This window comes from Poromitra crassiceps (genome assembly GCF_964638095.1).
Source record: "Poromitra crassiceps genome assembly, chromosome: 5".
Lineage (NCBI taxonomy): Eukaryota > Metazoa > Chordata > Actinopteri > Beryciformes > Melamphaidae > Poromitra > Poromitra crassiceps.
In genome coordinates, this window is record NC_139642.1 from 57,866,417 (window position 1) to 57,879,005 (window position 12,589).

General features: G+C 44.1%; 1 protein-coding gene across 1 annotated transcript in view; it reads right to left on the reverse strand.

Annotated features, from left to right (window-relative positions):
* Positions 1 to 1,380: 1,380 nt before the first annotated feature.
* LOC310776639 (seizure protein 6-like) overlaps positions 1,381 to 12,589 on the reverse strand; it is a gene marked incomplete at both ends in the record, with an annotated part of 113,611 nt that continues 102,402 nt past the window's right edge. The window contains 5 exons of the mRNA XM_083636812.1: positions 1,381 to 1,607; positions 6,421 to 7,057; positions 9,299 to 9,398; positions 9,966 to 10,074; positions 10,520 to 10,555. Coding sequence (XP_083492938.1) covers positions 1,381 to 1,607; positions 6,421 to 7,057; positions 9,299 to 9,398; positions 9,966 to 10,074; positions 10,520 to 10,555 — 1,109 coding nt within the window. The remainder of the gene's footprint in view (positions 1,608 to 6,420; positions 7,058 to 9,298; positions 9,399 to 9,965; positions 10,075 to 10,519; positions 10,556 to 12,589) is intronic.

A 12,589-nucleotide genomic window follows, 5' to 3' on the forward strand; every position in this document is an offset into this window, starting at 1 on the left:
TATGTGACCTTCCCTGCAATGTTACTGCTTGGTCTGAACTTTCTTGTATTCTTTTCTGCTGTGGGAGTGAGCAGAGAGTAAGCATTGGCATTGTAGGCTACTTGTTGCATATGGTGAAAAATAAAATCTTCAATCATTATGAAGGTGATATTTGTGTATGGTGACTAATGCTTTTTGTCCTTTGCCCCATCTATTCCAGCATTGAAATGGCACCAATGCACCATGACTAGGAAGTATAGCCAGATGACATCATTATGCTAAGTCCCGCTCGCAATGGAGAGAGGGGGGCTAGGCTGTGGGTGGGTGGGAGGCACTGCTCTGATCATCAGATCTGACCTTACATACTTTGGTCTGATGATCATCAGATCTGACCGTACATGCTTTGGTCTGATGATCATCAGATCTGACCTTACATGCTTTGGTCTGACAAGCAAGTAGAGCGTCAGTACTTTTACTTGAGTAGATTTTTTTGTGTACTCTTTCCACCCCTGCCCAACGGTGCCTGAAAGGTTATCCAGTAATTTACTGGGAAAGTGAGAAAATAGGCTTTAGTAGACCCATGACTGCCACTACTAGTACTAGGCTACTGCTGCTTCTATATTAGTTTATATTATTATTTCTACAGTAATTCCAATGAGTAGAATGTATTCCCTGCAGACGAGATATTTTCTCCAGTTGCTTACAGCCCCCACAGTTCCATCTCCAGGAGATCATCCATTTCTAGTTGCTAGCTTGAGTCTTCATGTTGATCAGAATACAAAATCCATTTTCTATGAGTGTGAGTGCATGGGCTACACATTATGAGGAAGGCAAAGCCAGAGAACTTGACTAAAAGTCACATGTTTGTTTATGCCAGGTTTGCTGCTGTGTCCCTGATATCAATGCCTGATAATGGGTGATTGAAGTTTTAGCCCTTGCCAGCAGAGGGAAGCAGTGCACTGTTATTGTTTGGTGGTTTTGCCAAATTGGTTTTTCCCACTCAATTTAAGCTTTTACATGATTGCCTTGGGGAAGTTGGCCTAAATGAACACATTGTTTTACCACAGGCCAAAAATTGTACTGTAAAAAACAACACAATTTTATTTGTATAACTTTTTTTTTTTTTTTTTTGCAGTATAGATTTTTAGGCTGATAAACATCTTTGAGGTGAAATCACACTAGCTATACATCATGAAGTGGTGTGACCACTGACCACCATCACTGAGAACCTGACCACAGCCAGTTTCACATTCAAATTGCCATTACAGGGTAGTTTAGTGTATTACAAGGAAACCCAGGAAAAAAACAAGAAGTTAAAAGGTGACAGACAGTCATAGGCTACTATGATTAGATTTTCTTCCTGTTTCTATCGGCGTCCCATCAATCAGTGTTTAAAGCGAGTCAGGGCCTGTAGAAGGAAGAGCGTGGGACATTCCTGATGTGATATTGATCTGGGAAGGTGGTCGAGGTGATGGTGCTGGCCTGATCCCTGGTTGTCTCAGTCCCTCCTCCTCCCCTCTGCTGGGCCCTTCTGTACCCTGAGGCTGGTTGTGTACCACTGCTGCTGATGGTGGTGGTGGGAGATTGACAGGTGCAAACCAGCTGCAAACCAGGGCCCTCTGGCACAGCTGTGCCACCATGCCTATATTCAGCACAGCTGTGCCACCATGTCTATATTCAGCACAGCTGTGCCACCATGTCTATATTCAGCACAGCTGTGCCGTCTATATTCACCAGGGAGAAGAGGACATCAGGAAGCTAGTTGCCTCCAGCTGGAGCTCATCACCAGATGTCAATTCCAACTCGTTAGCAGCACGGAGGCAGTCTTCAGGTCATTGTGTGGCTCAAGCTTGTCCCCAATTACACCTGTTTTACCCTGCTTTGACACGCCAACGTGGCTGCTGTGAAAAGGGCCTTTCCCCATGGTCTATATATCCTCATAGCATCTCGGTTTCTGCAGACAAAGGAGTTGACTGTCTAGCTGCTGGGTCCCTACGTCCACCTCCAACGTCATCTCACTTCTATATAATAGGCCCTTTGGGGCCTATATATTACTGATGGTCCATTACCGATGGGCCCATTTCATTTAGGTGCTCCAGTTTCCAGGGCCCTCGTTAATGTTATTGGTTACACCTGTTTCACCAGCTGAAAACGGTTGCTGTGAAAAGGGCCTATATAGGTCTGGATAATAGATGGGACACCATGTGCCATGGAGGGCTGAGAGTCTGCAGATTGTCCTTCCAACTAGACCACATGAGGAGTTTCCCCCAGATTTGCATACCTTTAACCAGAGAGGAACTATCAGAGGAATCCCCTCGGGCCTCATGTATAAACACTGTGTATGGCGCCCGGGACATGTAAAAATAAAGTTGATGTGAGAATGTGTGTGTGCTGTCCTGCAAACTTTAGACCAGGGTTTTTCAAAGTCTGAGACTGTGGGCCTCCCCGCAGACAAAGCTTGGAAAAAGGAGCCCCTCTCACTCAATTCCTGGATGCCTATGGGATCATGGTGATGTTATTTGATCCCATAGTCACTCAACAACTGAGCCAAGATAGCCTGATATTGCTGTTTGACATACTTCAGACTGCACCAAATATAGATAAAAGGGTTTGTCTGAAGGCTTTATACGTTTCTGAGTCTGGGAAAGTGGGAAAAACTGTCAAATTCTCCCAAACTACTGTATCTCTTTAACCAAATCACACACATTTAGGCTATTCTATGAGATCTCATTTGAAAAACTAATGTCATATTTTCCATTTCCATATTTTTCCATTCACTGAGCCTCCCCTGAAACTACTTGGAGCCCCCCTGGGGAGGCCCGCCTGCCACTTTGAAACCCTCTGCTTTAGACTGTGCGTACACTGTACACGTTTTCTTCTGGTTTCCTTCCACTTGGCAACACCAAATGGCGGTACCATGGCACAGTAGTAAAAACTCTCCAAATGTTTCCAAACCACGATTGTCACTCAATTCACTGACTGTGCTCTGAAGTATGAAAAACCAGAATTATTTCCGCAGAAACGCCAAAGCCCATGTGGCGTTAACATTTTAAATTTCAAGTTACTCCAACAACGAAAATGATATTTCATCCTCCTTCCATGAGTTTTCAGAAATATGAGTGCTTTAAAGAACTCTATTTTTGTTTGTTTTCTAAAAAAGCCAATTCATATTTACAGGCACTTGTTGTTGCCATTTTGATCGAAGCTGAGTGCGGGACAGGACGTAGCGTATGCAACCTTCAAGTTGTACACAAGGCCCCAGGTGAAGGCCCTCATGGTTTCCATCCTTGACATAGAATGTGGTAATTTCCACAGTATTGGGAGTCACTGTTCCTTGGCCTCCTGTTGTTTTGTTGTCAAATGATTTTACTGGGCTGAATTTATCCTTGAGGCAGAGGTGCTGGCTGTTGCTGAGCCTTACTGCCGTAAAAAAAAAAGTAGCCTAAAGATGGATGGCTCCTCATACTCTTCCTTTTGAACAATGGGCTTCTTCAGCTGTGGACCTGGCTGTCATCTTCAGCTGTGGACCTGGCTGTCGTGGACATGTCGGTGGCCCGAATGCATGGCGCTAAAGCAGAAAATATAACCTTCATGGAATGCATTTGTTGAAGCCGTGCGTGGGGGGCATGGACGTCTCCATGATATCCATGCGTGGGGAGGCATGGACATCTCACATCTCCATGATAGCTAGGTTGCGTCTGTCTTTTCTTTGCTGAGTGGTGGAGGCTGTAAAATGTTCTAATAATATATCTTTGTTTGTTTTTGCGGGTGGGGGGATCCTGCATGGAGGGGGGTTATTTTCTGAGTTAATCTGTCTGTGTGTGTGTGTGTGTGTGTGTGTGTGTGTGTGTGTGTGTGTGTGTGTGTGTGTGGATGTATTGGTTGTAGATGTTTGTGGTTGTTTTGTTTCGTGTTCTTTAAATCAATAAAAAAAAATGATCTCAGGAAAGGAAATAATGTGGTAATTTCTAGGTTTTTGGAAGTTTGGGAAATCATGGAAAATTGTTGTACTGTCCCAATATATACTGACTGAACAAAAATATCAACGCAACACTTTTGTTTTTGCTCCCATTTTTCACGAGTACAAATCAAAGATCTAAGACTTTTTCTATGCACACAAAAGGCTTATTTCTCTCCGATGTTGTGCACAAATGTGTTGAAATCCGTGTTAGGGAGCACTTCTCCTTTGCCAAGACACCTGACAGGTGTGTCATATCCAGATGCTGATTAAACAGCATCATTATTGCACAGGTGTGCCTTGGGCTGCTCACAATAAAATAATTGGAAGAAGTTGGTCCCCGGGCGCTTCGCTGCAGCTGCCCCCCCCGCTCCTGGCCTGAACCATGGAGGAGGACGAGCCAGGATGGGTCAAACACGGAGGAGACATTTCACGGTGCCTCTAAAGCATGTGCGTGTGTGTACTGGGTGGCATGCACGACGTCAACGGTGTTTGTGACAAATAAAGACGGGGGTTTGTCCGTCCGTTTTAATCTTAAAAAAGTTGAATCTTAATGTGTTATGCTGCCTTCAAATGGAACTTGTGGTTACAAGGATAGGATAGGATAAGGTGACAATTTGTGTAAATCAAGCTCAACACCAAAGACTTCAAATCAGGAAATCAAGTCTAGGAAAAAGGAAGTTTGAAATTGAAACTTGTAGGATACCCTCCACTTCCCACCTCCACATTGGTCTGATGAGCTGTCCTCTGAGCCTTGTTTGCACCATATTTGCTGGGTTGTCTGGTGGTTGCATTGCTGGGTTGTCTGGTTGCGTTGCCCAACCGCAACTGATGTTTTCCCGACGCCACAGCTGTCACATCTGTCATCATTTTGTCCCCACGCCACACCTGTCATCACTTCACTGAGTAACAGATGCTTTCTTCAGTTATGGAGCTAAAGGGGAAATAACGGCAAGAACTACAAATGTGAACTACAAACATGTGGTTTTCTCTACACTGACTAGGTGGGCTGGGTTACCCTGCCTTGAGACCTCAAATCGGGGAATTTTGCGTCAGGGTTTCAAGATTGTGTGGATGGTGTTTCAGGAGCTACTCATTCATTCATCAAGCATCCACAAAATGAATACTCTGATTACTCAAGTACTTAGGCAAATGATGACAGAAGAGGTCTAAGTATTGTTTCTTTTTCTGAACAATAACTTTTATTGAAGATGTGTGTGAAGTAGCTTATTCAGTACACTATGTACAATGAATCAAAAATAGGTTACTCCTCATTGTCATCACACCAGCTTGCACGAATACATATTCTCAGTTCAGATGACGATGAATGTGAAACGACACAGCGGTCTAAATTCAGACGCAATCTCCAAACAGGCAATGGCGATGTGAACAACGTACAGCTCGTCTTGGTTTGTATTGTCCTTTTCTTTCAAAGAAAGGATACAGACTCTGTCACTCTGAAGTGTCTGAACTGTATTTGTGATGGAACAGATATAACGGACGTTAAAGAAACTTTGAGCAGCAATGAAAATGCGTTTGTCTTGCATATCATTCTGCACGTTACATGTGAAATTCCTGTTTCTTAAATATAAGATAAGATGAAACTTGAATGATCCCCGTGGGGTAGTTGGCCACTGTGTTGGGGAAATAGGGGAAGTTGATATATATACTGGTATGTAAATTGATATACTTTGTATATAAACGTTGCTTCTTAAGGGCCTTCTAGTTAAGGCACATTCTGATTAGGGGGGGTTACATCAATTCAAACAACAAAACAATTCAACACAATCTCACAAATAGTGCGAAATATGATCCACCAAAGCGCAAAATGTTCTAGTTTCACAAAAGGAGTCCACCACTACTTTCTGGTTACAGAGCCGCGACACGTCAGGTCACGAACCAGCTCTCTCCCGACGAGAAGGTCGAAGGACGAGGATGCTACACACCCGCCAAGCACCAACCCCACCCCTTCGCCCTTAAGCGTCAGCGACCTACTTCAGTCAGACTGTTGTTACGCTAAACAACCACAGGAGGTCAACCTCTAGCGGTCGCCTCTAGAGACCAAGCAAGCGTTACCTTCTCACAATTTGAACATTTTTTGTGAAACTACAATTCATGTCTTTGGACGAACGTTACTATGTCACCATTTCTTTTGTGAGACTGGGTTGAAGAAATAAATATTTTTGGGTGCACTCCCATTCAATTTGAGAGATCTGAAAAGCAAATGCTGGAGTTTTATGTTTTTGTGTGGTTTAATTCTAAGACCCTACTCTTAATATACATCCCATAAATCCATAAATACATAAACATTGTTCTTTAAGTGGTGGCAGGAGACATATAATGCATAACGTACATAACACAACGTAACATCTGGGTTATATGCACTTATTGGCACAAGCTCCGCATTGATTTCCTCCTGCTTTCCGAGATGTTGCACTGAAAGTCTGCAGGATGCGAGCGCAGGATTTAAAAACTGTACAAACCGCTGCCGGACCACTGCTGAAGGGCTATAAAAATAATCCAGGGGCCCAGGGTGTCGTCCTCTCTGGGTAATGGAGGGAGGCTCGTGTCGGGTGTACAGGGAACAGGGTGTCGTCCTCTCTGGGGAACGGAGGGAGGCTCGTGTTGGGTGTACAGGGAACAGGGTGTCGTCCTCTCTGGGGGATGAAGGGAGGCTCGTGTTGGGTGTACAGAGAACAGGGTGTCGTCCTCTCTGGGGGATGGAGGGAGGCTCGTGTTGGGTGTACAGGGAACAGGGTGTCGTCCTCTCTGGGGGATGAAGGGAGGCTCGTGTTGGGTGTACAGAGAACAGGGTGTCGTCCTCTCTGGGGGATGGAGGGTGGCTCGTGTTGGGTGTACAGAGAACAGGGTGTCGTCCTCTCTGGGGAATGGAGGGAGGCTCGTGTTGGGTGTACAGAGAACAGGGTGTCGTCCTCTCTGGGGGATGGAGGGAGGCTCGTGTTGGGTGTACAGAGAACAGGGTGTCGTCCTCTCTGGGGAATGGAGGGAGGCTCGTGTCGGGTGTACAGAGAACAGGGTGTCGTCCTCTCTGGGGAATGGAGGGATGCTCGTGTTGGGTGTACAGGGAACAGGGCGACACCCTGTTCCCTGTCGTCCTCTCTGGGGAATGGAGGGAGGCTCGTGTCGGTGTACAGAGAACAGGGTGTCGTCCTCTCTGGGGGATGGAGGGAGGCTCGTGTTGGGTGTACAGGGAACAGGGTGCAGATGTCAGGAGTGCGACGGACGCTCAAAAGGCCAACAGGCTTCCTATCTGTCCATGCTGAAACACACACAGCCGTGCCTTCAAATTGAAACCTCGTATTCTCTTGTCTCCTGCAAAGAGGAGAATATTAGAAAACACTTCTGAATCAAGGTCACCGGATCATAAAATATAGACCCACATTAGGTTTGACTTTGTCCAAGGAACCCACATGGGAAGACATTAATAGAGCCCTATGAAATCCATTACATTTTTTTTCCAAATTATGTTTTATTTTTCCCCAAATTCAATTTTTTCAATTTAAATTTTAATTTAGGGGTCAAGGTCGATTTTCTTTTATGACTTGGCCATCTCACACAGCCTCTTCGACATGTTTCACAAAGTGACAACCCAGTTGTAAGGTGACGTAAGGGTCCCACGCAACAATACTGCCCCCCCCCCCACCCCTCTCAAAACACCTCAATCGAAAACAGAATTATTTATCTAGGCTAGGCCTATTTTACAATTATGATATAATTTAGGTTCCTACAATAATCAGGCATACTTTTGCTTTTTTTTAATCAAGTTCAGCCAAATTATGGAAAATTCTGCAATATTCCATGTTTTACAGTTGATTATTTTTTCTTCTTCCTTTTGCAAAATCATGTGATTCATCTGCATTTTCTGCAATGTGGAAACCATAGGGCCCTGGATGAATTGCTGTTGATTGGGTATTTTGAACTGTCACAGCAGTGAGAGTGAAACCTAGGATTACTAGCAATAATCATCCTTATACTTTCTCTACTTCTCTAGTGTAATAAATGACAGCTCAGTTATGCTCTTCTTCACAGTCTCCTGGGAGCCCCCACACCCCACTTTGAGCTCCTAGGCAAGATTAGAAACATCATCCATCACTGCCTGTTGGTGGTGGCTGTCAGTACTGCAAGCTGCACTGACATGCACTAGCAGCAGGGCTTGGTATATGTGGACAATGTCATGCCATCATGAGCTGTGACTCTAATGCATGCAGAAAGACTCGGTGTCGGACTGAAGCTATCTCACCTCATTGTTCTTCAGGAGTGGCAGCATGGAGAGAGGAGAAGAACAAGAAGGAAACAAAGAAAGACAGAAAAAATCAACTGAAAATGATGTGGCAACACATTCAGATAGCTATAGAGCAAGCAGACTCACAAAAGGGGAGGTAGTGGAGGACACCTAAACTCACATGACCCACCTTTTTATACTGAACAAAAATATAAACGCACACTTTTCTTTCTGCTCCCATTTTTTCACGAGTTGAAATAAACAATCTAAGACTTTTTTTTATCCGCACAAAAGGCTTATTTCTCTCAAATTCCGTTCACACATTTGTTTAAATCCGTGTTAGTGAGCACGTCTTCTTTGCCAACATAATCCATCCACCTGATTAAACAGCATGATTATTGCACAGGTGTGCATTGGGCTGCTCACAATTAAAGGCCACTCTAAAATGTGCAGTTTTATCTTGAGAGAGAAAAAAAACATTTATTGGGCCATTCATGCAAAAATGACATCACTGGTCTACAACCTAACTCAAATCAACTCTCAATAACTGTCAAACCGAATGAATGCCTGCAAAACTGTTCTCTCGGATATGTGAGATCATGTGCAAAAGAAATCAGCGTGGTTTTTCTCTTTAAAGTTCTCCTTTAAGTTGTAACTTTGTCTATGCTGGAACTATTTAATTTGGTGTAATAACTGTTAAAATTGTAAGAATGTGTGAAGTCAGACTGATAGCCCAGCCCAGGCAGACACGATCAGGGATTCAACGACCGCAAGTAAACGCACATCTGAGCAGACGTCTTGTGTTCTGCCCCAAAACTGTAGTTAGAGCCACAGCACCTTCCTTTGGTGAGTCAGCCCATTGAGATATATAGACGGTTTTACCCCACTCGCGCGCCAGCCGTATAACATTTTGTGGGCGTTCCCACACACGCCGACTGTCTCTATGCTATTTGGAGAATTGTCCCTCTCTCTCTGTGTGTGTGTGCGTGCACGCACGCACGCACGCACGCACGCACGCACGCACGCACGCACGCACGCACACACACACACACACACACACACACACACACACACACACACACACACACACACAGTCTTGCACATGCTGACTTAGTTACCGTTGTGTCATAAGCAGAGTTGTTGAAGGTGGACTCTGCAGCGATGTGGTCATACGGTAGAGTGGAGGACAGGGGGAGCCGTAGAGGCTTTCTCTGGACCCTGACCCAAACACACAAACAGACTTTCATGAAAAACTCAAGGAAATTGTAGTATAGCAATGCTATGAAGCATGGTTTAAGTCAGTGACATAGCAATGCTATGAAGCATGGTTTAAGTCAGTGACATAGCAATGCTATGAAGCATGGTTTAGGTCAGTGACATAGAAATGCTATGAGGCGTGGTTTAAGTCAGTGACATAGCAATGCTATGAAGCATGGTTTAAGTCAGTGACATAGCAATGCTAAGAAGCATGGTTTAAGTCAGTGACATAGCAATGCTATGAAGCATGGTTTAAGTCAGTGACATAGCAATGTTATGAAGCATGGTTTTAGTCAGTGACATAACAATGCTATGCAGCATGGTTTAAGTCAGTGACATAGCAATGCTATGAGGCATGGTTTTAGTCAGTGACATAGCAATGCTATGAAGCATGGTTTAAGTCAGTGACATAGCAATGCTATGAAGCATGGTTTTAGTCAGTGACAGTCAGTGACAAGACATTCATTTATATGAAAATGTTGTCAGTTTGTGTGCCCTTCTTCCTCCTCTGGTCACATATGAACCTACTTTGAGAAGTAGAGGAAGATCCCAAAGATGAGGATGAGGAGGAGGGTGACAGGGATGAAGACAGCAAACGCTACATGGGCCCCCTCCATCCTGGAGTCTGCACTGGCCACTGATGGAGAAAGGAAGTAAAGGGGACATTCAGAGATCTTCACAGGTGAAACGAGGTAGATGTTCAGAGGTATTCACAGGTGAAACGAGGTAGAACATCTTGCCAACCTTGGGGATTTCTCCTTTACTTTCCGTTCCTCTGTGCTGAGCGTGTCTTATAACCCTTGACTGCATTAAACTCATTCCAAACCCCTTTGGTTAATTTAAAAAAGTGCATGGTTCCCCAGCTAAAACAAGGCTGTTCTTCTGAAACACTGGAAACTTGATACATTTGGGGTTTTTCTTCCAACAGCAGCCGAGGGAATATCACAGTAGCCTAGTGTCATTTAAAAAGAAGCTGAATTCAGCTAAGTGCACTCCACAAGCTTTTATGGCTGTTAGCAGTAATCACCCCTTTAAAATCTTCTATCATTATGCAGGCCGAGGGAGTAGAAAAAGACACTTACCATCTAATCTGCGCTCATCATAGTCCATTGTGTGGGCTGGGAAGGATACAGTAGAGTTAACATGTTAGACATAATGCACACTACAGCTCAGTGAAAAAAAAACCATAGCACCAACTTCAATCGCCATCAATTCTGTCCGTCTGACTTTTTTCACCTGATGAAATTACAAGAAACTGCATTCCCTTCACTAGCTGAATGACACTTTCTCAACCAAAATGTGAAAGCAATAGCGAGCCAAAGTGAACTGCTTCAGCATGCGTACCAAGGGATTTCACCTGCCATTTTATTTTCCATAGACATTTCGTAAAATGCTTATAAAAATAGTTTTACTTGGTCAAACCAAGTGATTCAGCTATATTTAGAATCCGGAGAGACCATGAAAAAATATTTTCTTTAAATCCGCAATTTCTTTAACGTTTTGGTCCGAGTGAAATGTTCTGTTGTCTCTCCTCCTGTTTCTAAATATACTGTAGCTGAACCATTTGAACAAGTAAAACTATTTTTATAAGCATTTTACAAAATGTCTATGGGAAAATAAATGGCAGATGAAAATCTTTGGTATGTATACTGAAGCAGGAAGTGACGTTCAATTTGGTTCTCTATAGGGATGTGCTCCTCACTGAGGCCGATGTGATCTCAATGCATCGCCAACCAAACATCCAAGATACATCATGTAGCAACTACCCATGCCATACAATATGATTCACCCCTATTTGTGATACCATTCAACGCCATGCAAAAGAATGATGCTATACAATTCAATATGGTAGAGACAGTTTGATTTTATTTCTTAAAAAGCAAATAATAAATTAACTAAACAAAAGTGCCATTTTTACTTTACATTTGTTTCTCTGGTAGCCTACTGCAATTCAGTAAGCATCTCATTTATGGCGTTCCTTTAAAGGCCTCTGCTGCTAATATAAATCCTTTTTTTGTGATGCGAAGATGTTAGAAACGACGCACGACGACGAGTTCATCCCAAATTGTATCCAGTTGCACTTTTTTAACTGCCGCAATGGCGTCTTGAGCGTTTATGTCGGTGCACCGAGGCAAATCTGTGAATCTTGCCATCCCTAGAAAGCAACAGTGTAACTGAGTGCTGTTCTAGTCCTGATGACTTCAGGCTCTCTCCAGCAAATGGAGTGAAATATCAGTTCATTACTTTAGGGATGCAGAGCATTTGGGCTGTGAAACCTCAGAGAGAATCACTGCACACACGGCAATCACAGCACATTAAACACAGCAGCATCTTCCTCACTGGCTTCCCTCTCAGCTGCACCATCCACTTTCAAACCCTGCTGTGTGTTTACAGCATCCATCGCATGGTGTTGCACCCTCAGTGTGCTTCTGTGTCCTTACAGCACCCGCGGGACTCCTTCAAACCGTGTCACACCAGCTGCCAAATCCGGGTTATTCGCACGGCTGCAGCTATACGCACTTGGTTTATAATGGAAGCTTGCACACCAAGGCGGAACCTTTGTGCGGCAAGAAAAACAAAATTGCAACCACTTTGACCACTTTTGCTGCATTCCGTCTGCGAAGATATATACACTTGACCAATGAAATCCTTTGCTTTCTATGATGTCACATTTTCAAACGTCGTCCCAAGGCTGAAATCTTTTGCTGAAATAAATGTGTGGCTTTTTTGGTCAGGCCGTGCGCCTTTACGCACAGGAATGCTCCGATCACTCAGAGTGACGTAGGAAGGTTAGAGATATACTACAATAGGAATAGGCACACAATTAAATTAAGCCTGCCAGGGTGGGAATTTCACAGATGGCTATGGAGGCCCCCCTCCCACTGGCCGTGATGCTCTGAGATCCCTAGGGCCACCTTGGCAGCTGTGCCCCTACCAGCCTGCTGCTGTCAGTTGCTGTAAAAGAGTCAGTGGTCTCAGTTTAATGTAGCCTTTATGATGCAAAGGAGGTGTAATTGGCTCATTTTAACACGGATTTCAGAAAAATCGCTCTTCACGATGTCAATGGCCTTTGTGCCCTAAAAGAAATTGCGATGAAATGACCAAATCCCCACCCTGTTGCCTGGCCAACAGAGAGCATGGTGGCGCTTCTC